This window comes from Pholcus phalangioides, unplaced genomic scaffold (assembly GCF_987345545.1).
Source record: "Pholcus phalangioides strain wild (caught in Gottingen) unplaced genomic scaffold, Ppha-v1.0 ptg000016l_1, whole genome shotgun sequence".
Lineage (NCBI taxonomy): Eukaryota > Metazoa > Arthropoda > Arachnida > Araneae > Pholcidae > Pholcus > Pholcus phalangioides.
Window position 1 is genome coordinate 7,881,930 of NW_028301609.1, and position 26,127 is coordinate 7,908,056.

At 39.7% G+C, this 26,127-nt stretch overlaps 1 protein-coding gene, 1 non-coding gene and 1 pseudogene across 4 annotated transcripts; all 3 read left to right on the top strand.

The window, feature by feature from the left end:
* The first annotated feature begins 628 nt into the window (after window positions 1–628).
* LOC149074983 (U6 spliceosomal RNA) lies at window positions 629–737 on the top strand. The gene has a single exon (XR_016194325.1). It is a non-coding gene; the product is annotated as a U6 spliceosomal RNA (small nuclear RNA).
* Window positions 738–739: 2 nt separating this feature from the next.
* On the top strand, window positions 740–788 carry LOC149074984 (U6atac minor spliceosomal RNA; annotated as a pseudogene).
* Window positions 789–5,144: 4,356 nt separating this feature from the next.
* Window positions 5,145–25,711, top strand: LOC149074985 (uncharacterized). Of its 3 annotated transcripts, none has more exons than XM_089245956.1 (2): window positions 5,145–5,379; window positions 24,213–25,692. In XM_089245956.1, the coding sequence occupies exon 2, from the start codon at window positions 24,252–24,254 to the stop codon at window positions 25,647–25,649; it is 1,398 nt and encodes a 465-aa protein (XP_089102082.1). In that variant the 5' UTR covers window positions 5,145–5,379; window positions 24,213–24,251; the 3' UTR covers window positions 25,650–25,692. The 3 variants fall into 3 exon arrangements, with proteins under 3 accessions (XP_089102082.1, XP_089102080.1, XP_089102081.1); XM_089245954.1 differs by lacking the exon at window positions 5,145–5,379 and adding an exon at window positions 12,848–13,051 and having other exon boundaries at window positions 24,213–25,711; XM_089245955.1 differs by lacking the exon at window positions 5,145–5,379 and adding an exon at window positions 16,481–16,508.
* Window positions 25,712–26,127: the final 416 nt, after the last annotated feature.

Sequence of the window (26,127 nt, forward strand, 5' to 3'; positions counted from 1 at the left end):
TGGGGTCATTCGCGCAGAATGTTTGTTCACATCGTTTCTGATCGTTCTGAACACTATTTTTTTTTAGATCACCATTGAAGTTTTGGCCTCCAATTTCATTTGTTTTTTGTATAGGGATTTTATTTCCAAGGGTTTAACTTCTCCATGCGTGTAAAATCCCTATTTTATTTGGAAAAATCCCTTTTGTGTTTATTAGGGAGTGGCCTTAGTATAAAATTGGTGATCTAGTTTAGGAGAAATTCAGTCTTTTGTTTACAACACTGAAATCTGCGTTCGTCAAAGTAATTTTAGTAGGTTTCGGCAACTTCGATTTTTCACTTCACCAATCTCAGCGCTTGAAACCTCGCCATGAAATATAGGTATCCTGTAGGTGTAGACAGAGGCAATGTCACAATATAGGATTTTTTTTTCTGCGAAATCAAATGTTAATCAAAATCTGTAACCTCGAATATCTACTTTGACAAACGCTGATTTCAGTGATGTATTGCGAACAAAAGATAATCTCTCCTGATCCAGAACAACGATACGATTTGTTGTAGGTTCAATGGACAAGTTTTCTGTAAATTTCACCGATTGTAGCTACATGCATGCTAGCATAGATATCTCTAGATGATGACTGCCCCGAAGCGTACTCGCTTCGGCAGTACATATACTAAAATTGGAACGATACAGAGAAGATTAGCATGGCCCAAGTGCGCAAGGATGACACGCAAAATCGTGAAGCGTTCCACATTTTATTGTGTTGTAAGAAAGGAGAGAAGGTTAGCACTCCCCTTGACAAGGACTGCCCCGAAGCGGTGCAACTTCGACTGTCCTCTGGAGTGTTAATTGCATGCCTTTCTGGAAACCTCTGAACTGTCTTGTTTCCCTAGGGAGCCTTGAGAATTTTTCATTCATAAACACCACCCCATCTCAGAATCATTCTCTCATATATTCCGGAATACAATGTGTAAATTCTAAATTTTGACAATTTTTACTACTGAGCTTCCGAAAAAAAAAAGGTAAGACTTCTTCCCTTTTTTCTGCTGTTAAACAATAACAGAGCGGCTATATTAATCCAAAAAAAAAAAAACCATGCTTAGAGCATCAAACGAAACGGTAGACTAGAAAAGATAGCTAGCAATTTTTTCCCCTTGAACCCCCCCCCCCCCCCTCGTTGGAGTTACCATCTGGTCTGGAGGTACCAATAGTGCGCACAAGGTGAATGTAGTTTCATTCGGCGATGCTTCCACTGTTGATGTTCCATAGTAGACTAGCATGGATATCATAGATATCTGTAGACCAGTGGTTCTCAACCTGGGGCCATATGGCCTTCTTGCGGTCCTGGGATGTTCTAAGGGGGCCACGGGAGAAAATCAGAAGCAAAGCTTTAAAAATGAAACATGGTTGAAAAATATTACTACTTTCAGAATCCGTCCCAGGGGCATCTTAACCCTTGGGTCTGTGTGGGTATGACCCGGGTCTTCATGTCTATAATGGAGGGAGGGGATATGGGATCTGGTGCTATGATTTTCATATGTAAGCTGTTATTTACAGCTAAGTATGGAGGGCCGCCAGAACAACGGTTGATATGTTGGGAGGGTCGAGTTATCTGGCAGATTCGTTGGATCGTCCCGTATTTTACACAGACCATTTTTTTACCATATAATTTGACTCCTGGAACTCCCTCTTTGGTGAGGGTAGAGGGGGCCATGAGCTGAAAAAGGGGCAAAAGCACTGAAGCTGAAAAAGCACTAGATGACGATTGCCCCGGGGCGAGGCAACATCGACTGTTGTTCGGGGTGTTAAATGCATGCCTTCCTGGGAACCTCTGAACTGTCATGCCATGATCTTTCCCTATGGAGGCTTGAGAACTTCTTCGAAATTTTAATTCATAACAAACACCTGGGATAAAACTGCTGGTCAGTCTCAGGAGACGTAGGCCACGGTGGAGAAATCCAATGACATCCGAGACCAGTAAACCACCCACACCAAGCCAACCAGCAGCAGGACCCCTTCATACAAACTTCACCCCCCCCCCCACACACACACACACACTACCCCACTTGTTGTACATGATATATCAATAGAAAGATACGGGGAACATTCGCAGGTGTAGAGACGCACATCGCCTGCAGGCCACGAGTGGGACCCATGAAAACTAGTTATACACATATAGGAACGTTCTCTCCACTTGTCAATACAAGATTCATCGAAAGACTGGTTATTTGTGGAGATGAAGATTACAAGGAAGAAAATTCATCACTGTCCCCCTTTCTATACTATTTCTCTACACTTTCTATATGCATATGGCCATCTGGTTGGCCTTAGTCATTCACGAGCTATTAGTTGATTGTTGACGCCGTCCATGTACGGTGCCTTTCAACATATATATACGCTCCAAGGTTGAAATATTCTATCTGCTTCCGTAGCTTAGATGGTAGAGCACTCGTCCGGCAAGCGTGAGACCGGGGTTCGAGTACCCGTGGGGACAGTGATGAATTTTTTTCTTTGTAATCTTCATCTCCACAAATAACCAGTCTTTCGATGAATCTTGTATAGTTATACACAGTTTATATATACTGGGGGGGGGGGCGGCTCTTCTCAACTGTTGCTATGGCGGCCAACCTCCCCCTTTTCTTTTCACAACATATCTTGTTTATTTCGTCCCACTTCATCAGCGTGCTATGGAAAGGGACATGTGAAAGCACCAGCTTACTGAAGAATCGAATTTTACAATAATAAAGCAACAAAAAACAAATGTCATTCATCAAGTAACCCCCAGAAAACTTCCCCATGGGGTCCCCAGACTCCAATTCACTGAATTTTAGTGGGGCCCACACTGGATTTATCTCGGACTACCGATGTGTTACAAGTTTTACAATGTTAAACAACAAAAATCAATGAGATTCATCCAGGGTCACCCGAAATGAAACCTGCCAACATTTCCATGGGGCCCCGACCTGGAGGCTTGTCGGACATCCCCCCCTGTGAGAGACCACGAAAATTTTTCATTTTTATCAATTTTACAGCAAATAAAATCCAGGGCCCACATCCTGTAGCGGGGACCCAATACGCAGATTTTTAGAGGGAGACTTAGACTGGATTTATCTTGGTCCTCCGCTGTTGCAAATTCTACAATGTTAAACAACGGAAAAGAATGAGCTTCATCCAGGGCCCCTAAAATGGAACCTGTAAACATGGGGGGCCCCCGACTTGGAAGCTTGTCGGTCATTCCCCGCTGCGAGTTCTATGAAAAATTTTCATTTGTATTCATTTTACTAACGAATAAAATCCAGGGTCCCCAACCAAAACTTGGGACACCAATTCGCATTCTTTTAGTGGGTGCCCAGATTGGCTTTATCTCAGGCTTTCGCTGTTGCAAATTCTACAATGTTAAATAACAGAAAAAAATGAGAGATTCATCCAGGGCCCCCAAAATGAAACGGGCTCCCTACTCGGAAGCTTGTCGAACATCCCCCTGTGAGTGCCACGGCAAATGTTCATTTGTATTCATTTTACCAACGAATAAAGTTCAGGCCCCCTCAATTACCCGTGACCGAATTTGCAATTTTTTTGGGGCCCCCAGACTGGATATATCTTGGGCTTCCGTTATCTCAAATTTTTCAATGTTAAACAGCAAAAAAAACAACGAGATCCATCGAGGGCCCCTGGAAATGAAACCTTTTAACTTCCCTATGAAGGTATACGTGCAATCCCCCGGGTACCTCCACCCTGTGTGTTGGGAGCACTGCTGATATATGTATATTATACATACCTCTCTGGATGACCCCCCCCCCCCCACAAGGGCAGAGCTGACAGGGGCCGGAACGATTCTTATCACTTTGATTTTTCACACTATAAATTAATCACAGCGAGGCCCTGGAAAGCTGGTTTAGGGGCTCTGCTGTACGACGTGGGAGCCTTTCGGTACATGCACATAAATTGGGCCGATGGGTCAAATGGGTACCGATATACGCTAGAGTCGAATGAAAACTTGACCCAAAATCGTAACCGATTTCCGTAAGGGGCCGTTCAAGTATTACGTAAGCAACTTTTTAGCCGTCAGCAAAATTTCGTCATCAGCTTTGCCCCTTTGAACCCTAGCGCATATTGGTGGGATCAGAGACGTACACGGGGGAAGGGGGGGCATAGGGGGGGGGGTGCCGTGCCCCCTCCCCGCGATCAAAAATATATTTTTTTAACGTAAAAAAATATTTTTTAATTGAAATTTCGGAAGAAAATACCTTTATGTGTGTTATTATAATCAATTTCTGTTAATTTCCATGTTATTTGAAGGCTCTGAACTCAAAATTACTCTTTAATAAATTCATAGCGACCCCCACCCTCTAAGCCATATAATGATAAATCGCAAAAAGGCCCGCGGACCAAATATGGCCTTGGGGGTTATCTGATGTGGCCTTCCCTCCTCAAACCTAATTTTGTAAAAATGAACTAAGCGGTACATTTAAAGATCGGTTAAGTGTCCCGTGGTACAATTCCAGAACATTTAAGCTGCCCGTGGAACATTTTCAGATCATTTAAATGACCCGGGACACCGTTCCAGAACACTTGAGCGATCCGTGCCATATTTAGAGATCCCTTGAGTGACGTGTGACGTAGTTTTGGAGCACTTAAGTGGCCCCCCCCCCCCAGTGCGGTTCTACATCACTCAAGTTACCCACGGCACATTCTCAGATTATTTAAGTGATCCACGGCATATAATTACGGATCACATCAAACTTCCAGTTCAGTAATTTTTTCAAGACCCAAGGAGACATGTAAAACAAAGGACCTCCACACAAGCAGATGACAGGTAAGATCGTAAAAAGTGAATTTTTCCGCACTCCACTTTATAGGAATGTGCTGCCATCTAATGTCAAATTTAAAAGCGACTCATGAGGTGATGAGGAAGTTTAAAGTAAAAAAAAAACTATATTTTTTATTTCGCTCAGTTCCTTATAAACAAAGCTCATAAACTGAACTGGAAATTCAAACTGAAAGTTCGGTTATTTTTTTCGAGCATAAGGAGACGTCCAAAACAAAGTACCTCTTAATGAGCAGACGACAGATGGTTTGTTCGGTTCCCTATAAGCTAAGCTCACAAACTGAACTGGAAGTTCGAACTGCCAGTTCAGTAATTTTTTCAGGACACAAGGAGAGACGTCCAAAACAAGTAACCCGGAGAGAAGCAGACGACAGAGATTCTCTGAGGCCTGCATCGAGCATATATTACTGGAAGGAGCATCCAGCCACCCCGACGGCATCAAATGCAAGGAAATCACGTGACTCGATTCACGTCTCTCAAAGTTCCCGCTTGGCAATCTGTCCGTAGAAATGTACAGTTTGGTCTCTATGGGGTTTTAAAGATTAAAAAAAAGATAGAGAACTCATCTAAAGGTGATAAATAATTGAATTATTTATTTCATTAATACTGGATTTTCCTTCATTATTTCTTGAATTTACTTTCATTAATTCTGGTATTATTTTCTTTATTAATTATTATTTCTTTTATTAATTATTATTTCTTTCATTAATGCTGAAATTATTTCTTTCATTAATGCTAAAATTATTTCTTTCATTGATTCTGAAATTATATCATTCCTTCATTCTGGAATTATCTTTCATTTAATCTGGAATTATCTTTCATTTAATCTGGAATTATCTTTCATTTAATCTGGAATTATCTTTCATTTAATCTGGAATTATCTTTCATTTAATCTGGAATTATCTTTCATTTAATCTGGAATTATCTTTCATTTAATCTGGAATTATCTTTCATTAATTTTGGAATTATCTTTCATTAATTTTGGAATTATCTTTCATTAATTTTGGAATTATCTCATCGATGCTGAAATTATTTCTTTCATTGATTCTGAAATTATTTCTTTCATTGATTCTGAAATTATTTCTTTCATTGATTCTGAAATTATTTCTTTCATTGATTCTGAAATTATTTCTTTCATTGATTCTGAAATTATTTCTTTCATTGATTCTGAAATTATTTCTTTCATTGATTCTGAAATTATTTCTTTCATTGATTCTGAAATTATTTCTTTCATTGATTCTGAAATTATTTCTTTCATTGATTCTGAAATTATTTCTTTCATTGATTCTGAAATTATTTCTTTCATTGATTCTGAAATTATTTCTTTCATTGATTCTGAAATTATTTCTTTCATTGATTCTGAAATTATTTCTTTCATTGATTCTGAAATTATTTCTTTCATTGATTCTGAAATTATTTCTTTCATTGATTCTGAAATTATATCATTAATTTTGGAATTATCTTTCATTAATTTTGGAATTATCTTATCGATGCTGAAATTATTTCTTTCATTGAATCTGAAATTATTTCTTTCATTGATTCTGAAATTATATCATTAATTTTGGAATTCTCTCCTTCATTAATTTTGGAATTATGTTTCATTAATTCTATTATTATCTCTTTCATTAATTCTATTATTATCTCTTTCATTAATTTTATTATTATCTCTTTCATTAATTTTATTATTATCTCTTTCATTAATTTTATTATTATCTCTTTCATTAATTTTATTATTATCTCTTTCATTAATTTTATTATTATCTCTTTCATTAGTTCTAGAATACTTTCTTTCATTAATTCTGGAATTATCTCATCGATGCTGAAATTATCTCTTTCATTTATTATTTTAAATTCCTGTGGATGCCATAAGGGGCCATTCAAGTATTACGTAAGTAGATTTTCAGCCATTTTTGACCCCCCTCCTTTGTCAGCAAAACACTGACCTCCCCCCCCCCCCCCGAAAGCAAAATTTCGTCAGCAGCTTAGAATATTTCATATCTTCAAAAAGGGGGTGGTTGTAAGCAGCCTTCAAACCCCCTCCCCCCTTGTCATCAAAAGTCAGCAAATCCGAAACCCCCCCCCCCCCCCTCGATGCTGAATAAATGGAAAATAGCGGGGGATTGTGTTTGTTTTCACCGAGTCACGTGATGTTCCGAGAAAGATGGGGGACACCGTTCTCGGCACTGCCAAGGCATAGGCGGAGATTGACTTGGAAGTCTGGGGGGGGGGGCACGATGATGATGTTGTCAATTCATATATACATTAGATTAGTCGAATCCACCTTTGCCCCCCCTCGCGCCGCTCCCCCCGCCCGTATCTCCACCCATGCTGCCAAGGCGGTGACGGGGCTAACGAGAAAGAGAGCCTCTCTTGCTGCCATCTAATCTCGAAATTTCAGGCAACTCTTGCGATGGTAAAAAAGAGTTCTTTGTTATTTTTTTAGCATAAATTTTTTTATGAGACGAAAATTTCGGTAACGAAATTCGTACATTTGCACAATAATCGATATTTTATGTAGAAAAAATAATTATTTCTTTCTACAAAAACATTCGGACAATATGGATGATCGAACAAATACGTGAAAATACGGATTATGTGGTCTTCAGATAGGGTTACCAGATTCAAAACTGAAAAAGGAGGGCGCCTGGTACGAACTTAGGCAGTGCCGTCTTAACGCATGCCTCCCCCACCCCGGGCCGTGCCCAAAGGGCCTAAAGATAAGAAGTGACTCAGAATAACGAGACGTAGTTGAATTTTTCAGGTATTGCCTCCAAAATAATCCTTGGATCGGGGGGGGGGGGAGCCCATGATGCTATTACGACGATCCTGCCTGTCAGCCACACCCTTGTAGGGGTCATGGAACTCCAGTACTTTATTCCTTTACTTCTATTAATTTACATTAATTAAACAGAAACAGCAATTCAAAAAATGATATGTTATCTAATTGCAACGTATATTTGATAAAGATACATTTATGATGTTTGATAAGAGAAGTATGACAAAAATTCATGTCTGTTCAATATGATTCGAGCCACGATGAAGTGTCAGCAGGTGGACCACGCGCTAATTATTATTAACAATTTATGAATTTTGTAAAATTAATTTAAATGCCATCCCCTCTCAATGGGTCGTGTTTGATTACGATCCGGACTATCAACGCGTTCCTGAAATAATGAAAAAAAAAAAAAAAAGAGTGTAATAGAATTCGTTTTCTTTGTGAAAAAAAAAATTCCCTTCAAGATGTACGTTCGTAACTCGAAAGTTTGTAAGTCGGGGAGCAACCACATAAATTTTTTTTTTGTATTGGGCCTCGAAATTCTCCTAGGCCCGGACCGGTCTCCGATTTTTGAATTTAAATATCTCGGGGAATAATGCAGTTAAAAACATGTAATTAGTTTGGTGGGATCAGAAGAGAAAGAGCAACAACTGTTTAATTGAAAGGAAGAGGACGGGGGGGGATCGTACAAAAATTTGAATTTTTTTATTTTGTGTACACTTTCATCTTCAAAACTCGTACAAGGTGGTCTGGTCATATTTTTAGAATTTTTCTAAATCAGAACCATACCACCACGACGAACGGTTGATGAGATAAAGTCTGTAACAACACTCCAAGGAGAAACCATTGAATCTTAGAATGGCCATAATATTACCAATAGGCAAGGCCGCAACTAGTGGGGGGGGGGGGCGGCGAGCCGGCGGGTCTGGTGTCTCGGGCGCATCACAAAAGGGGGCGCAAATTTAACTTATCCTTCAGCATTACGAGGGGTTGCCTAAATGAGTAATTTGCCCTGGCTCACCAAGTAACCAGTTGCGGCCCTGCCAATAGGCATCTTATAGGTATCTTATTTCTGATGAATCAACGTTATAGTATTGGGTATTTTTTCTTTTAGATACATTCTCAAGTTTGTAATTTACACTTGGTAGCATTTCTTTTACTTCTATAGATCAAACTACACAGTTGATCCACTAATGAAACACAAAAATCATGTCCTTATTCTGTAGAACTTGGTTTACTGCATGGGCCCATCTCGGCACTTCTCTAGGCTGTCAAGTGACAATTAGATCTGGTTCCGATTTTCAAGAGTAAATATGCAAATAGGTAGGTAGGTAGGAATTTTTAGCTAGGTAGTAGTGCCTCTCTCAGAAAAATCGTTTCGTATGTGTGTGTATGATAATGTCAAGATAGCCCTGGGCGTACTTTATGAAAATTGTGAAAAGCTAATCGGAAAACTCATCAAAATAATGTGAAGTCTAGTTTGCAATATTATTAGTTTCTCATCTTTTGTGCCATCCTTGTGATAATGATCTTCAACTATACAATCAAGTGTTCTTAAAATTTTAGAATCTTCTATCGGATGATCGATGTTGAAAAATATTGTACATTTAAAAAAAACCATTTGACATCTTTTTGGGGTGCCCCTTTTGTACTGATGCCCTAAGCACGTGCTTATTTTGCTTAATGGTTAATCCGGCCCTGGCTCCGTGCGGCTGTGAGACGTGGTACACTCGGCATGGCCCATCTTCCGTACCGGTAGCTGCGACTGAGCATGCGCTCCGCGGTTGGCCTTTTTCGTGGCGTTTCCCAACGACTTGTCTTTCTGTGTCCCACGATCGTTCTTGGCACTCTTCAGAAGTTCTTTCAGCTCTCTGATGATGTCCGCCCTAGCATCCTCCGCAACAGTACTGTTGACCATTCGTCTGTCTTTCCTCGAAGCTTTCTGGGCTGTTTCGAATTTCATAGCGTAGACGAGCACTTCTCACGTCCTTGTACTCGCCCAGACGCAGCGCGTGTTGGATGTCGGGGTCCATGGCGGAATCGACGAAGCTTTGCAAGGTCAATCCATCTCTGATGTCCGGCAGGCGATCGGAGTAAGCCAACTGTGAGAGCCTCTCGATGTCCATGGCCAATTCTTGCAATGTTTCGCCAGCCTTCTGTTATCTGGTCTTGAGCTGAAGTCGGTGGAAGTCCTTGAGGTAATTTTCTCCGAACCTCGGGTCGAGTGCGTTGGTCAGAGCTTCATAGTTGGATCGGTCCTCGGCGGCGAGCGTCTGAAGAACTTCGGCAGCTCCACCTCGGAGAGCGGCTACTAGGTGGAAGGCCTTGAGTACACACTCCCTTCCGTTCGCTGAGGCGATCATCTTGAACTGGGTCCTGTAGATTGACCGGGATGTCCTCCCATCATACGTCGAGGGCTTGATGTTAGGCCGACTGACATCAGCTATGGCTGGCAGGACCTGGTGAGCGTCCGTGGAGTTCTTGAGGGCTCTTGAATTTTCTTTTCTAGCTCTTGTATCTTCTTTGAGAGCTTCTCGTCATTCGATCCGTGACAGAGTTCATTTCCTGGGTGAGTTCCTTTTCACGGCGTCGACCATTCCATCCACTCTAGTTTCAACGGCGGCAACATCATCCTTCACAACGGCAAGGGCGGTGGCGATGTCTTGCTTAACGGCGGCGACATCATCCTTGACTTCAGCGATGGAGTTGGTGACACCCTTCTTGCCTTCAGCGATAGAAGTGTTGACAGCGGCAATGGAGGTGGTGACGTCATCCTTTACAGCAGCAATGAATAGACGTGTTGACGGCAGCCATAGATTTGTTCATCTTTTCCACAATGCCCAATTTCATCTGTGCCATCACAGACATCAGCTGGTTCAGCTGTTTTCGCATCTCGTCCATGTCCATTCTTCTCGTTTTCATGCAAGTCTTGAATTATCCCACTCCTGACACCAAATTGTTCCGGATAATTTTCCACAAGACTTCGAGATTGCAAAACAAGAAGCGGTTCGACAAACACAGATTTATTTACCGAACAGCAATTTACAACCTAATCAGAGCGCTAACAACTTTCTCGCAAAGTTCAATCACAACTGACTTTTCATCGAATCTCTCTAATCTGGAATCTCTCCTCTTGTGATCGCCTCGCTATTTATAGGTCTGGCCGAAACTTCGAGAAAAAGAATATTCCACAAATTTCTATTTCATAGTACCACGTTTGTGGGACCACTGTCGGGTGGGGGCGGAACCCTCTGGAATGTTCTTGCCAGCCCTCCGCCAGTTCTCCTCCAATAGCACGTCTCTGCGGTAAACCGAAACCGGTATCATCTGCTGTTGCCAACAGATTTCGATATTTTTGAGAGCCATAACAAATCGCGCCATCTATCATCTATAGATCGCAACAATATGAAATCCAAGGGGGCCCGAAGTTACTCTCAAACCTGGCCCCGCGTCTGATAAGGGCAGCCCTGCATGTTTTTCCTCCCACCAGTTCCCACCTAAAATTGTCGCAACCCCTAAATTTTGCAAATCGGGACAGTTGCCCTACTGCCCTCTCTAGTTTTGGCTCTGTCTTGGATACAGTTTGTATGCTCCTCAAATCTTTCAATGGTGTGACCATCGAGGAGGAATATAAGTTCTATTTCCTCCTCTAAGGGTGTGACACATGCTTCGTAAAGAGGGAGACATCATGTGATTTAAAAAAAACCTACCGATTTCATGTATTTTTTTCGAGGAAATATGGTCAGCATAAAAAAAACCGCTCTAGACGAGAAAAATTGTTATTTCGTCGTAAAAGGGGGAAGGGGGTTTGTTGTGCATAGGGGTCATTCAAGTATTACGTCAACATCGGGGGGGGGGGTTTCGATTTGCTGACTTTTCATTTTCATGACAAGAGCGAAGGAGCGAGTTGCATGATGCTTACGTCATCAACCACCCTTAATGAAAATATGAAATATTCTTAATGACATCTTACTCTTTGCGCCAAAAAACGAGAAAAATCTTTTGCTAGTTTGTGAGCACCTGAATTAACATTCCCCCAATGATAAATCCCTTACAGAGCCACTTCAGCGATCTCTAAATGTTTCACGGATCCTTCAAGTGCTCTGGAACTGTGCAACGCATCACTCAAGTGATCCGTTGATCCGTAATTATGCCACAGATCACTTACGTAATCAGGGAATGTTCCGCGGGTAACTTGAGTGATGTGTAGAAGCGCACTGCGGGGGGGCGCTTAAGTGCTCTAAAATTGTGCCACATGTCACCGGGGTCGCAGCTAGATGCTTCGTCACCTGGGACAAGCGCACATTTTGACGCCCCCTTGAAAGAATTGAGAATTCCCCCTTGAGAATGAAATTTTCGCCCCTCGGGTCTAGCGCCCGGGGCACGAGAACCGCCTGCTCCCTCCCCCTAGTTGCGGCCCTGCATGTCACTCAAGGGAAACCTTAAATGTGCCACGAAGTGTTCTGAAACTGTGTCGCGGGTTACTTAAGTGATATTTGAATGTGCCACAAGCCAATTAAATGCTCTGGAATTGTGCCACGGGTCATTTAAGAGATCTGTAAATGTGCCGCTTAGTTTATTTTTACAAAATTGGGTTTTAGGGGGGAAGCCACGTCAGATAACCTTCAGGGCTACATTTGGTCCGCGTGTCTAGGGTCTACCATATACGGCTTAAAGGCTGGGTCGCAACATTGAGAAGAAAAATATAAGATTTAACTATCTATATCTATCCCTATTTCTTCTCCAAGGGTCGCAATGAAATTCTTTTTAATAACGTGATCCTCACGTATTCCCAAGGGATCAGCATGATCCGTCCAGGGAATTTGTTAGTGTTAGTAAACATCCATGCCCGAACCGGGATCCGAACCCAGACCTGCGCAGTCAGAAGCTAGCTCCCTAACCACTGGACTGCCAGGCGGCCTTCTCTTGAGATTCTTGAACAGAAGTTTTGAGTTCTTGTCCTTGAAACAGCATTGAAATTAACAGAAATTATATATATATAAAGGTATTTTCTTTCGGAATTTTAATTTAAAAAAAAAAAATTTTCATCTGGTGGGGGGGGGGGGGGGGAAAGGGAGGTGCACGATTCCCCTATGCCCCCCCCCCCTCTCGCGTATGTTTCTGATCCGATCATTATGCGTTAGGAGGTAGCAGTGCTGACGAAATTTTGCTGCCAAGGGGGGTTCAGAGTTTCGTTGACAAGTGGGGGGGGGAGGGAAAGGTCGAAAATGGCTAAAAATTTCCTTACTTACCTTACTTAATACTTGAACGGCCCCATATCATAAAAAAAAAACAAATTTGTCCGGGGAAAAATAAGTCATATGGTCACATAGTTTGTGATACAAATGCATCGTGTTATAGAAAACCTTAGCAGCCAATACCAATGGATAATGCAAAACGAGCTTTTTAAATTGAAAAACGTGGGAGATCTTTGCTTTGTTGATTAGAGGCTTCTTCATTGTTGAGAGGTATTTATGGTTTATTCATTTTCTTTACATTATAAGTGAAATGAAAGTAAATTCTTCGGCCTATTATACTTAATATGTCATTGAAATAGGTCAATTGTTTTCTAAATAAGTAAATTTTAGATCTCCGATTCGGTAGGCTTCTTGATTACACAGCTGAACCCGCTTATAATCCAAAACATCGCTTATAACGAATTGCCGTTTTTATGAGTATCGGATATAAGGATATTATTTTTTTATTATAATTATGCTTGTTGGTTTTAGCATTTTTATGCTCGCTCAATTCAGCTGTTATTTACGTTTCCATTTCTCTTGTGTTTCATGATATTTTTCATATTTATACAAAAATTGCCACGTTTTTCAAGACAAATAAATTCAATTGGTCGACGCGTTTCGGCTCTTCAATGGAGAGCCGTCATCAGGACCTCGTGGTCAGAACTCACACGAATGAAGAGTGATGTTTACGTCTGGTCGTCCGAAGAGTTCGCCTTTGTATTTGCTGCGTCCGAGTGGTCTTTGGATGCGAATTGGGGAGCCATCTGTTGTAAAGTGTTGAAAGTTTTTTCATGACTGAGGTTAATAAAGCCTGTCCAAGCTGACGAAATAGGTGGTGTGTTTCTTCCATCATTAACGAGGAAATTCTGGCATGTTCTGATGAAGTATCCCTCGAGAAAATTCAATTCCGAATTGTGTGTTGCTTTTTTAAAAACAAATGCTTTGTCAAAATCAAAATAATGTGAATGTTGCCAACAGTGTTGGACAATAGCCGAATTATCCGTCCGTCCCTTCTCAACATGCTTTCGGTGTTCGAGAACTCGAATATTTAGATTTCTTCTAGTTTGGCCAATATATCCATTTTCACAATTCTTGCATGGGATGAAGTAGATACCAGATTCTTTGGAGGGTGAGATAGGATCTTTCAGATGGGAAAAGGTGAGTATATTTGTTGGCTGGAATATTGTATGGAAGTCAAATTTCTTGAAGATAGAAGAGATCATGAAACTTGAAGAACCGAATGGAAGAACAACGGTATTAGAAAACTGTTTTGAGTCAGCTGGGAGCAGGTTCGTGGTGCATGTCTGGGTCATTTTTCTGAGGACCTTGTTGATGATAAAAGGTGAAAAACCCCGATTAGAAGCGATGTCATGAAGGATATTGAGTTCATTCTGGAGGGAGGCTGAATCACTGCAAAGTTTTAGTGCTCGATGAACAAAAGAAGAAAATGCAGAAAGTTTCTGATTGGGAGGATGAAAGGATTTTGCATGAGGTGGCATGGAGATAGCGAATGGCTTACGGTACACAGATGTATGAAATTCAGTGTCTGTCTTTTTAATGAGCACGTCGAGAAAAGGCAGCATATTATTTTTTTCCATTTCATAGGTGAATTCAATATGTGGGTCAATAGAATTCATAAAATTGAATAACTCAGTGACATTAACATCAGTCTCATCAACTAAAGTGAATGTGTCATCAACATACCTGATCCAAAGTTTGAAGTGGTGGGTTTCCAAAAGTTTTGTTTCGAAAAAATCCATATATATGTCACAGAGGATAGGCGAGAGTGGGTTGCCCATGGCAAGACCTTCTGTGTGGCGGTAAAACTTTCCAAACACTGAAAAATAATTGTGCGATACACAAAGTTGGGTGAGTTGACATATTTCTTCGATTTCAATCGAGGAGAAGTGGAATTCTTGCAGCCGTTGTTTCAGGAAAGAAATTGCACCGCTGATGGGAATGTTAGTAAACATGGATTTGATATCGAAGGTTAAAAAACGTGGAAATTTTTGTATAAATTAAAACCAGGCAAAGTTACTCATTTTTTGTGATAAAATTTTTCATATTGTTTTCTATGCTGGCGATTTTTTTTTTTCGGCGCTCGTAATGTGTCTAACGGCCTTGGCGACTTCTGATGGAGTCGTCGGACATATTTGGCACCGAAAAAAAAAGTCGCCGAAAATCGCCAACCTGTCCCCTATACCGAAGCTGTTCCCATAGGGGAAAATTTGTCTGTGCTGTAGAATATGGGACAATATTTCTGATGCACCTGCACAATAAATTGCTTCGTCGATATGTTGCCTTGGTTCTCCCGCCTCTGCTCTATTTGCAGTTGAAGATGTCTACCTTCGCTTCATTTGTAGCTTAAACTGTCTGCTACCGTTCCATTTGTAGCTGAAGACACTCGATCTTGCTTCATTTGAAGGTGAACATGTTTACCTTGGTTTCATTCATAGCTAAAAATATAAAAATATATGCCTAGGTTTCATTTGCAGCTAAAGATCTCTATCTTGGCTCATGTGCAGCTGAAATAGCTGTCTTCGCTCAATTTGTAGCTGAAGATGTTTGCTTCTTCTCAGGCATGGACCTGGGGGAGAGGGGCAGTGAGAAAGACTGCCTTCCCCTGCCAAGATCCAAATAATATAATATGGGAAAATTTGTGTGTTCTGTAAAATATGGGACAATCAAACACAACAATCATAGGCGGAGATAGACTTGGAAATCTGGGGGGGGGGGGGGACACGATGATGATGATGTCAATTCATATATACATTTATACATTAGATCAGTCGACTCCACCTTTGATGTTGCGGGGGGGGGGCATATCTCCACCCATGACAACAATACACCCCCTCCTCTCACGTGATCCTGGATTCGCTCCTGCCAAGAGTGATACAGTCATGCTTTCAGCTGTTTTTCTTGCCAAAGAAAAAAAAAAGTTGCCAGTAAGGGGGAAAAACCCTGGCTATCAAAGCGAAAAAAAATGACAAAAACGATAACAAAACATTCTTAGACGAAATAATGGATGCAGATTTGAAAATAAAACATTTTTGGACTAAGTAAGGATTGAGATTTAGAATGTAATGTCCTAAATCAGATTCAGGATTGAAAATAATAAATTTAATTGAAATAATAAAACAACGGTCAACAAAAAAAAGCTGTCTGGGTCTCTAGGTTCAATAAAAACTATAACGCTCAGTACGCAAAAAATTAAAAATGGAGATATGAATGCATAACCGGAGAGAAATAAATCTTAAGCAAGCTATTTCAACAAGATAACTGAATGCAACATACTGTGAGAAACGAATATATATTCGTGTTATATACGAAGCAATGTGTAAATGAACAAACAAGAAATAAGCTCCAAAATTGTAATGACTCAATTAATTCAAACACTGTATGTCTCTGTGGGAGGGGGTGATAACATTTATTTCCAGATGATATGCAGTAGCAGGAAATGGCAACTAGAAGGAGATAATGCAGTCGAATCCCGTTATAACAAACTCCGAGTTGCTGAATAAATCACTTCGTTATAAAGAAATTTCTGATTTTATGAATTTTAACATTCGTTAAAAAAATTTGTTGCAGCTGAAGTTGATTCTTTGTTACTTATTACTTATTTACGTTCTAGAGAATGAACGAATGAAGTCAAGTTTAAAAAATTACTCAAAGCAAGTCAAATGAAGTAGGTATTGAATTTTTTTTTGGAACAAGTAATTTTTTAGCATATTTGAGGCAAATAATCTGTATTATTACAGTAAAACCTCGTTAAGTCGTCACTCCGGTTAAGTCATAATTTTTCTTCAGGCCCTTCCAGCTTTCATAGACAACAATGCTATTAAACTCTTGTTTACTCGTCGCTAATTTTGGTTAACTCGTCACCATGAAAAAGTTTAAGAGAGAGAAACAAGGCTATTTTTATGGCTCTCATTTGAAAAAAAAAGAAGAGTTTGTTAACAGCATTGTCATATGCTTAAAAGCAACCATAAAATCATATATACTCAAACAGGACAGTTTAGGCTGAGTAACGAAGGTTATGTTGGGGAAGTTCATTTGCCGACTAAGGTTTTTGAAACGTTGGGGACTGTGCAAGCTAAATCTCATTTCTGCATGGGCCCTACTAATTTAGGGTTTCAAATTTAAACCATCTTTGTTGAAAAAAATCAGACATTCTTTCCCAAGTTGAGGTCCTCTGTTTACTTTTCACTGCCCAGGGCCCCCACCTCACGTCAAAAGAGTTCGAGATCCTGTGTTCAAGATTACCTTGTAGTTTTATCATGAACTACTGATGAAGAATTGAAACACTAAAATTAAATTTGATGTATATGTAAAATTAATGTGCAATAGAGAGTTCTGTTATGGAGAAAAGCAAAGCTACCTATTCTAACAGTTGCTCTGTTAGAATAGGTTAGTCTAAATTAAAAATTACTAGTATAAATCAAAGTGTACCAGTATATTTTACCACAATAAGTTAAGTAATAAGAGATCAAAAGGTAAAAAATTGCTATTATTTATATTCTTTTGCAATCTATAAATGATATTAATATTGTAATTTTGATTCATACTTTAATAAATGTCATTACTTTAAATTGATATGATTTTTTTCACAAGATTGCACATTAAAACTGACGGCATTCCGCTTAAGTCGTCACTCCGTTTAATCCATCATAAATTTTCGATAACATGAGGTGACGACTTATTGAGGTTTTACTGTATTTTTACACACACACACAAGTATTTGGAATTTAAGAAGCCGAGAAAACAACAAATTCCTCTAAAGTATACGCTTGCTCAAACGTGTGCAATTTTTGAAAAAAATGCTTGAAAGATTTTGCATCCAGCACCACATGCATATTCCAAAGTCTTTACTCATATCAGTGAGCTGGTGACTGGCACATTTCGGGAATGAATATCCTGAAACCATGTAGGCCTATGTTTCTGGTAAATGCTGTGAACGAATGTCCTGCAAAGACTATTACATCTTAAAGATTGGAAAAAGTCTAGTCCTTTTTTCCATGGGATCCTATAACTGCTGTTAGATTTTGAAATTCAAACTTAGTCTGATTTTTCAAAAACGTTGAAAGAGTAGATTGAGATGTGTCGTATTTTTTATTGCCATGTATATTATTTTCATTTACTCCTCTCCAGCATAAACTTCAGAAATGGGCTTAAGTTTTTCTTCAATTGAAAATTGTTTCCTTTTGAGACTACTCTTTTTGAAATGGAACAAACATGAAACATTCCTAATGCATAGCGACTGGTCTACTGCAGATTTTTTATTTCTTTTTTTCACGCACCGTATTAGTTAGAATTTCTTTTCACAAGCCATAGAAAAACAACCCTTCTCTCCCACCAATTAAGCAAATTAATTCTTTGAAAAAATGATTCCGTAAAATCTGTTTCACATTCTGTACTGTGTTGTTGATTTTCAGAAACTTTTTTTTTTAATTCGTTATAACAGATTTTTCATTTCGTAACATCGGAATTCGCAATACATTCCTATGTAAACTTATTTAAAGACTACGTTTCTAAAACTACTAAAGTTTTCGTTACAATGAGATTTTTTTTATAACGGGACTGTAATAGCTGACAGAAAAAAAAAATAACAGAAGAAAAGGATTATACTATAGCTGTTCCTCTTCAGAAACAGTCTGATTGTAAAGTGTCGTCGACGGCGCTTTATGTGATCACATCCAGGATTCTGGGTTTCTGATAACAATAACCGAATGGTAACTATATTCGAAAAAGTCTTGTTTGCAAGTATGGTGACCATATATCTCACTTGGTTGAATGGGACATATGGTAAACTATATTGTGCAAAACGGGACAACCATTTTTCTTCCCCATATAATTGATTGCAAAAATGTTCAATCATTCTTCTTTTTTTTTTTAAATTTTAAAACGAGACCCTTTTCCCTCTTTAAGCTAAAATTTAGTGTCTGTCAATCAGCCATTGTGAGGTGTTAGAATGAAACTGTCTGATGTTTATCACAAAGTATGATATTTTTTTTAATGTACACAATACATTTCACAGACCCTTTGAGAGTCTCTCGGAAAAGAGAAATTGATCAAGAACTGAGCAGAAAGCACTTTTTTTTTTGTCATACATCTTCCTTCACTATAAGGAGGCAACCATGGCCAAAGATCATCCAATATCAAAGGTAAGGCTGACTGATCTAATGTATTTGCATAGGCCTATATATGAATTGACATCATCATTCCCCAGCAATCATCGTGTCTTCCCAGACTTTCAAGTCTATCTCCGCCTATGGAGGCAACAAGGGAAGTGTACATTATAGTTACCAAAATTGACAAGGATTTAGTGGTTTACAGTTTCTTCTATTGTTTCTTTTCCAAGTGTTCACATTTGAAATCTGACTTTTGGAAGAAATTCGGCATGACTAATTTTGATAACAGCGTAGAATTGGTGTAGCTATCTCTAGCTTCATCTCCTTATACTTTAGTTGAGGATTCGGTAAAAAGTCAGGCACATCTTGACTGCTCCTGAGTGGGACTGGAGCACATGTGAATTGCGAGTGGGAAGACCACTACAGTGGTTCGTGTGTCTACTCCATTTCAACGAACTCCCTTTCCGTCATATTTTTCAGCATATAGATGGTGCACCCACAGAGCCAAAATCTTTCTCTCGACCAATTGGATAAGAGCTTACTGAGTTTGTAAAGCTCACTGTGGGGGGAGTATGAATAATGAGATTATTTGATTCTAGAAGTCGCAACTCAATCAGTAGTAAATTGCTTATGGCGATAGACCGGAGTTGTGCTCAGTTTGTATGAATGAATGATTCTAGAAGTGCCGCTATATGGTGGTCGGCTGAAGTTGGTTTTCTGTGGTTCCCAACTTCAAGGCGCAAATGCGAGCTGATCTCCCTTTAAAAAGTCTCGCCACAGAGAGCAACAGACCCACAAACAGAACAAATGTGATTCAATCATAACACATCACTCACTTCCCTTCTGAAATATAGATGGCAGCACTAAAAAATCAAACACAACACTACATATGCACTCAGACTGTTAGGAACACACACACACAGTTACACTTCCGGCACAACTCACTAGGTAGTAAATCGCCCATAGATGGTGATAGACCTGAGTTGTGCTCGGTTTGAAAAAAAGAAATTCTAGAAGTAAAGCCAACGAGGGAAGACGTGTGGACCTGGCCACAGCGGAGGCTTACCCGAGCCAACAAGCCATCGAGGGAAAACATGGTTCAGAACCTGGCGCTTGGCTGCAGAGAACAACAAATGGCTCAAGCTCAATAGAGCTATCATAAGAGCTCATTGAAATAAATTTTATAACAGAAATATTTAAATCTGTATATGCTTTTTTCTTTTAATAATGTGTTTTTTATATTCATGTATTTTTAATGCATAATAAAGCACCTGACACCGCTCAGCCCTCTCATCTGGGGCAATGGCTAAAATTGACAATGGTCGATAGAGCCTGTGTGATACGCGATATGAAATGAAATGGTTCTAGAAGTAGCCAGTTGTTGTGCAAAGGCCAGCAGTACTGTATGTATTAGACATTGTCCAGAGGATCTGGATCGAGATCCAGATTCTAGATCCTGGTCCTCTGTCACAGTTCCACATAAAAAATAAAGTATTTTAGTGACATACTAATCATGTTTTTCTAGCAGTTCAAACTTTGCGGTATTTATTTATCCTTCAAGTTGTAATTGAACATAATGCGTTCTTTGGCCACCAAAATTTACTATTGGCTATGATCATTGATGACAGGGAACACGTTCGAGAGATATTGGGTATAGAAGAATTTTAAAAGCAATATAATCTGCCTCGAATTAAGAACTATTGAACACTCCATGCTAAGCTTAATTTCATTAGCCTAGCTAAATTGTTATTTTCTGTTACATTTTTAATTTTCTCACTTTTCTTTTCTCTTGATCCCTTGATTAACTGGCCGGACTACCGACTGGAGTTTTTTCGGCACGACAGCGCCCTTCTGAGCACTCGGCTTGCATCGCTAATGTGATAGAGCCTGGTTGTGATCGGTTTGCTCTGTTCAGTTCAGACACTTCATGCTACCTAAGACTAACTTTGAAGCTACCGATTACCTTCAGATTATTTACTGGAATGCTGGCCTGTTGTATCCTCCCCCAATGCTATGGGAAGTATGTAATGGTAATATTATATTTATCAATTCCGACACTAACGTCAGAGCCATCATAAAGTTTCCCCTGTCACACTCGGATAGTCAACCACGAGAATTATTATTAGTTAAAATTTTTCACACACACACAAAATTAGATTGTAAATAATACTTCCCAAGTTTTTTTTTTGCTAACCTGTTTGTACAAAATCATGAAGAAAGGTTGATTTGTACAACCAATGTTGATTTGTTGATTCGTTTTTCACACGAAAAATTTTGGCTGGTCAAAATCTGGTTGACATACTACCAGACTGTTTATCAACAAGGCAGGACTTGACAGATCAAAGAAAAATCTATACGCCAGCCAAATATTTTATTAGCCAAGCGCAATTTGGGAGTAGTAGCCCGGGCCAATAAGATGCTCCCTTAAAGTACCAAAGGATGTTTAGAAGTGTTGCTCGATGCTCGGTTCGTCCTCGTCAGAAACCTTCCTGATGGCGGGTTATGAAAGAAACCGTGACAATATGACCATAAAAAAAGATTGCTACAGCAGGAACTCCCTCGCCCAGGACTTAGAGTACCAACCTCTCGCTGAGTATAAAAATGCAAAATGTTGGACCCTGCCATTCGGAATCGGCAATAAATTGTACATAGCTGCCAAGTCTCCCGAATTTTTCGGGAATCTCCCGAATTTTAACTTCATCGCTCGACCTCCCGAAAAGTTCTTAAATCTCCCGAATTTTTACGAAAATCACAAAAATCCCTAATTGTCCGTAAACATTCCCTACTTCATTAAAAAAAATCCCCGCTTATGAAAACAATCCCTAAGAAATTTCTTGTGGGGCATCAAGCCTCTTTTTTTTCCCTTTCGAAATGACGTCACACGTCGTAAATGGGGAAATTCCCTTTTTAAGGAAGTTTTACAAACCCTCTGATGGTAACAAGGAAGTTGCTTGTCTTATCCTGCAGGGAAATGGCTTAGCAGCCAATAGTCCCAAGGGCGTAGCCAGAAATTTCGTTCGGGGGGGGGGACCACTTTCATTTCGGGGGAGGACCAAAGTGACAGAACAATGGATTTGGCCATCTTTTTCCCTTTTTTCGGTCATTTTCTCACATTTCGGGGGGGGGGGACCAGACCCCCAAGTCCCCCCCCCCCTGGCTACGCCCTTGAATAGTCCTGGATAATAATTGAAGATTATAGTGACGCGTATATGGTCAAAATTTCTTTTGTTGAAGTTACGTACGTGCGATATAACAAAGCATGAATACTGATAAGCAAAAACATATTTAATCAATTTTAAAGATACTTATTCCGATGAATTTCCTTTCATCAAACGTTCCAGAAGAGGGCCGACTTTCCCTTTTTGTACAAGTTGTGTTACGGACATAAACATCGGTCATGGAAAGACTGCCATCATCACTCGTGAAATGAAAAAAAAGACCATCAAGCAAGTGTCACAAAAAGTCAGTGTTCTTCAAAAATTGACGGTGTTTTCCTTCATCTTCCGATGATTTTGGGGTCATTCGCTCAGAATGTTTGTTCACAGCGTTTCTGATTGAACACAATATTTATTTTTATATTATTGAAGTTTTTGGCCTCCAATTTCACTTGTTTTTTGCGTAGGAATATTATTCCCAAGGGTTTAACTTCCATGTGTGTAAAATCCCTATTTTAATTTGACTTCAGTTTTTGAGTAGGGATTTTATTCCCTACGCTTTAACTTTTATGTTTGAAAAATCCCTATTGTATTTATTAGGGAGTGGTTTTAGCATAAAATACGGGTGTGCGCGAAAATCTCCCGAATTTTCATTTTCAAAAGTTGGCAGCTATGAATTGTAGGTCCCGGTGAAGTTAGCCCTCATGTGTGCGAAAAATGACCAGTGCGACAAAAATGACCGTGAGTGCCATATTTTTGCCCAAGCTAGTAATTACACAGAAAATTTTAGTCGCCAATACCGATTTCTTTGTCGCCATGTAAGCGTCTGGAATTTGTCAAGCCCTCAAATAAGGTTCATTACATACGTGATGTAATAAGATTGCTTTTTAAAAGCCTATTTATAAAGAGATATTCTGACCAGAATTTAAAGCCTATTTTTATTTTTTACTTCTATCCACATCAACATATGATAAAAATATGTTTATGCCAAGAGAATTTATAATATGAAATGAGCGTATTCAGGCACTTTAATAGTCATGCTAGTAAGAATATAATAATTTTTCTTTCCTGTGTGTGCACGATAAGTGGCTTAAAATTATACATTTTGTTCAGAAAAAAACAAAGAATCTCTCAGTAGTTAAATGTTCTAAATGGCATAAACAGTGATTTTGTTCTCCGAAAGCGGTAAAAAACATGGATTTTTCCCAAGGTGAAAAAACCGTGAGGAAAACATGGTAAATATCTTGCCAACCCTGACCAGAGCTCGATTTTTAAATGATACGACAGTTGTAGAAATAAATATTCTCTGGAATAATAAATTAAAACCTGGACTTTCTTGGGCGCGGTAGCCCGGCAGATAATATACTCGCCTAAGGTACCACAGGATGTTTAGAGGTGTCGCGAGTTCGATACCCGGTTCGTCCTTGTCAGAAAACTTTCCTGGCACAGGGGGTGAAACAAAAAACGGCGACTTGACCGCAGCAAAAAATTGCTATCGCAGGGAGTCCTCCATCGAGAGGTTAGTGCACCAACCTCTCGATGAGTATAAAAAACAAGCCTGCCGTTCGGAATCGGCAATAAATTGCAGGTCCCGGTCTAATTAGCCCTCGTGTGCAGAAAATGACAGTGGTGCGACAAAAACGGACTGGACTTTCTTTTGAGATAATGCAGTCATGGTCCCACAAGGGTAGGGCTTACAGGGCCCCTGGATGATTTTCATCATTTTTTGTTTTTTCCCCATTGTAAATACAGCATAAAGGGGCCCCGTAACAGATCCCAGCCTAGGGCCCCTGCTCCAGGATGGGGGGGGGGGCATGAATACAGTGGCGAAGGCAAAAAAGCTCTGGGTTTCGTCCAAAGGAAGTCTTTGGGTTCAATAAAAACGTGATTGTAGTATTAGAACTATAACGACCAGTAGCAAAAAATGAATAAAAATGGGAATATGAAATGCACAACCTGGTAAAACGAATCCTAAAATTTTCATCCGATCTCTAATAATAAATCTACATTCTTGTGTGTAGACTACTACTCTTTCATTGCTTTCTTTGCAAATTATACACACAGCTGGTGTTTTTTCCTAACTAATTATTTTCTTTTTCTTTTTAGTTGTGTTGTGACGAACTGGAAGGAATTTTATGTTATACAATGGATACAGACAGAAATTTCCTTAGTTATGCCTCGGTACCATCATTACAAGCTGCTGCAATGACCAAAATCGTTGTCAAACTGTGGGAGTTACAGTGCTCTATGGGAAAAATAGATTTCACGCTGATGGATCACCGCGGTTTTGATGAGTACGATGATTATGAAGAGGCCGAGTATACTATAGTCCGTTACCAGGGGTATCGAGATATGGAAAAAAAAGTGATGGACAAGTTGCTTGCCTTGCAACTGCCAAAAGAGCTAGAGCAAGACATCGTGCGATATGTAATGCCTATCGGCCAGCACTTGTTGGGTTGGCTGGATCCGGAGAACTTCAGCCTGGCTTTATCTACATTAGATAGCATTTGTTGGACCAGTGAAGGAACAGTTGCTGAGGCGGAAACGCTCAGATCTGTTTTTGACCGCCACAAGGAAGATCTAGAGATGTTCGTGGCGGTTTCGAAAGCGTGTCTGGAAGATCTTGTGGTGGAGGCATGGAAGAAAATGCCAGAATATGTGAAGGATGTTGACAGTGTTGAGAATGACAAATTGTGCAGGAAACACCAGTATAATTATCACCTTGTGTTGTATTGGATTTGCTTCTGTAAAGACGAATTATCGAGATTGATCGGAATCTTGAAAAAGACTGATCGTTGTAATATATATGATCAAGACCACAGTGTGCACAGGAATATGCTTGATCTGGCAGTTGAGACGGGCAATAAGTTGGCTGCAAAATACTTCTGGCAGAAGTTATCGGAAGAGGAAACAGATATTGATGAATGGATGGATAATTTGATGCCATTCCTAGATGAATACGATCGCGTGTTTGACAGAAGAACGGATGGGATCTTGGACGTTTGTGTTTTTTTGCTGGGTCGGGTGAATGGCTGTGAAGAACAAAGATTATTGTTCGAATCATATGGTGATGATTTTCTGAAAGCCATCATGCATAATTGGCCTTGGCAGAAATACCTCTTTCAAACTATTTCTGTGATGTTCCCGTTTATAGAAGGCACTGACTATACTGAGTTCATGAGCGCTCTTGTCTCAAACGTCAAGAGAGGTAGAATGACTGAGAAGATATTCAGGGAAGTATGGCGTGCCAGTCCCTCCAATTTGAAAATGTGCTTCGTAAAAGGCGTGATGGAATTCGAAGAGTTTGACTCGAGTGTCTTTGATAACTTGTTTGATATCTGCGACCTTGATACTGTAAAGCTGATCATGAACTTGGCATCCGAAAAAAAGAAGCGGAAATTCCTCTTTTCTTATGTCCAAAGTGACGTTTTTGTTCGTTGTGCTTATTATAACTCTGTTAAAATTGACAACTTCCTTAAAGAGATACTGTCCTCAAAAAATGATTTCTTAAAGTGTAAAAGACTGTATACGAAGCTGTTGTAGATCAGTTTGAGAAACGAATCGAAAAAAATGGCTATTAAAGACCCCCCCCCCCTCCTTTTGTTATGTTGTCTCGATTATCATTTTGTAATCCCTTAACGTACAAGCTTTTGGCAACAAATTGAGATCTGTATTTGACGAATCAGTGACAGGTTTGGTAACGTTGCCCTGACCTAACCGCACGTTAGAAAAAAGATCGGAAAAAGAAACAAATAGAGAAAGGGGGGGGGGAAACAATATAGCTAGATAAAAGAGAGTGCACAAAGTAACCATCATGGCGAATTCCTTAGCGGTTCATGAAAGGAACAAATCGAAATTAAAAGAAATGTAGATATATATTTTTAACCCCTTCGCTTACAAGCTATTTGCCAGAAATTTGAATGATCTCTATTTGACGAATCAGCGATAAATATTGTCATCTAACCGAATGTTAGAAAAAAGAAAAGGGGAAAAAATGTAAATAGTACGATAAGAGTGGGTT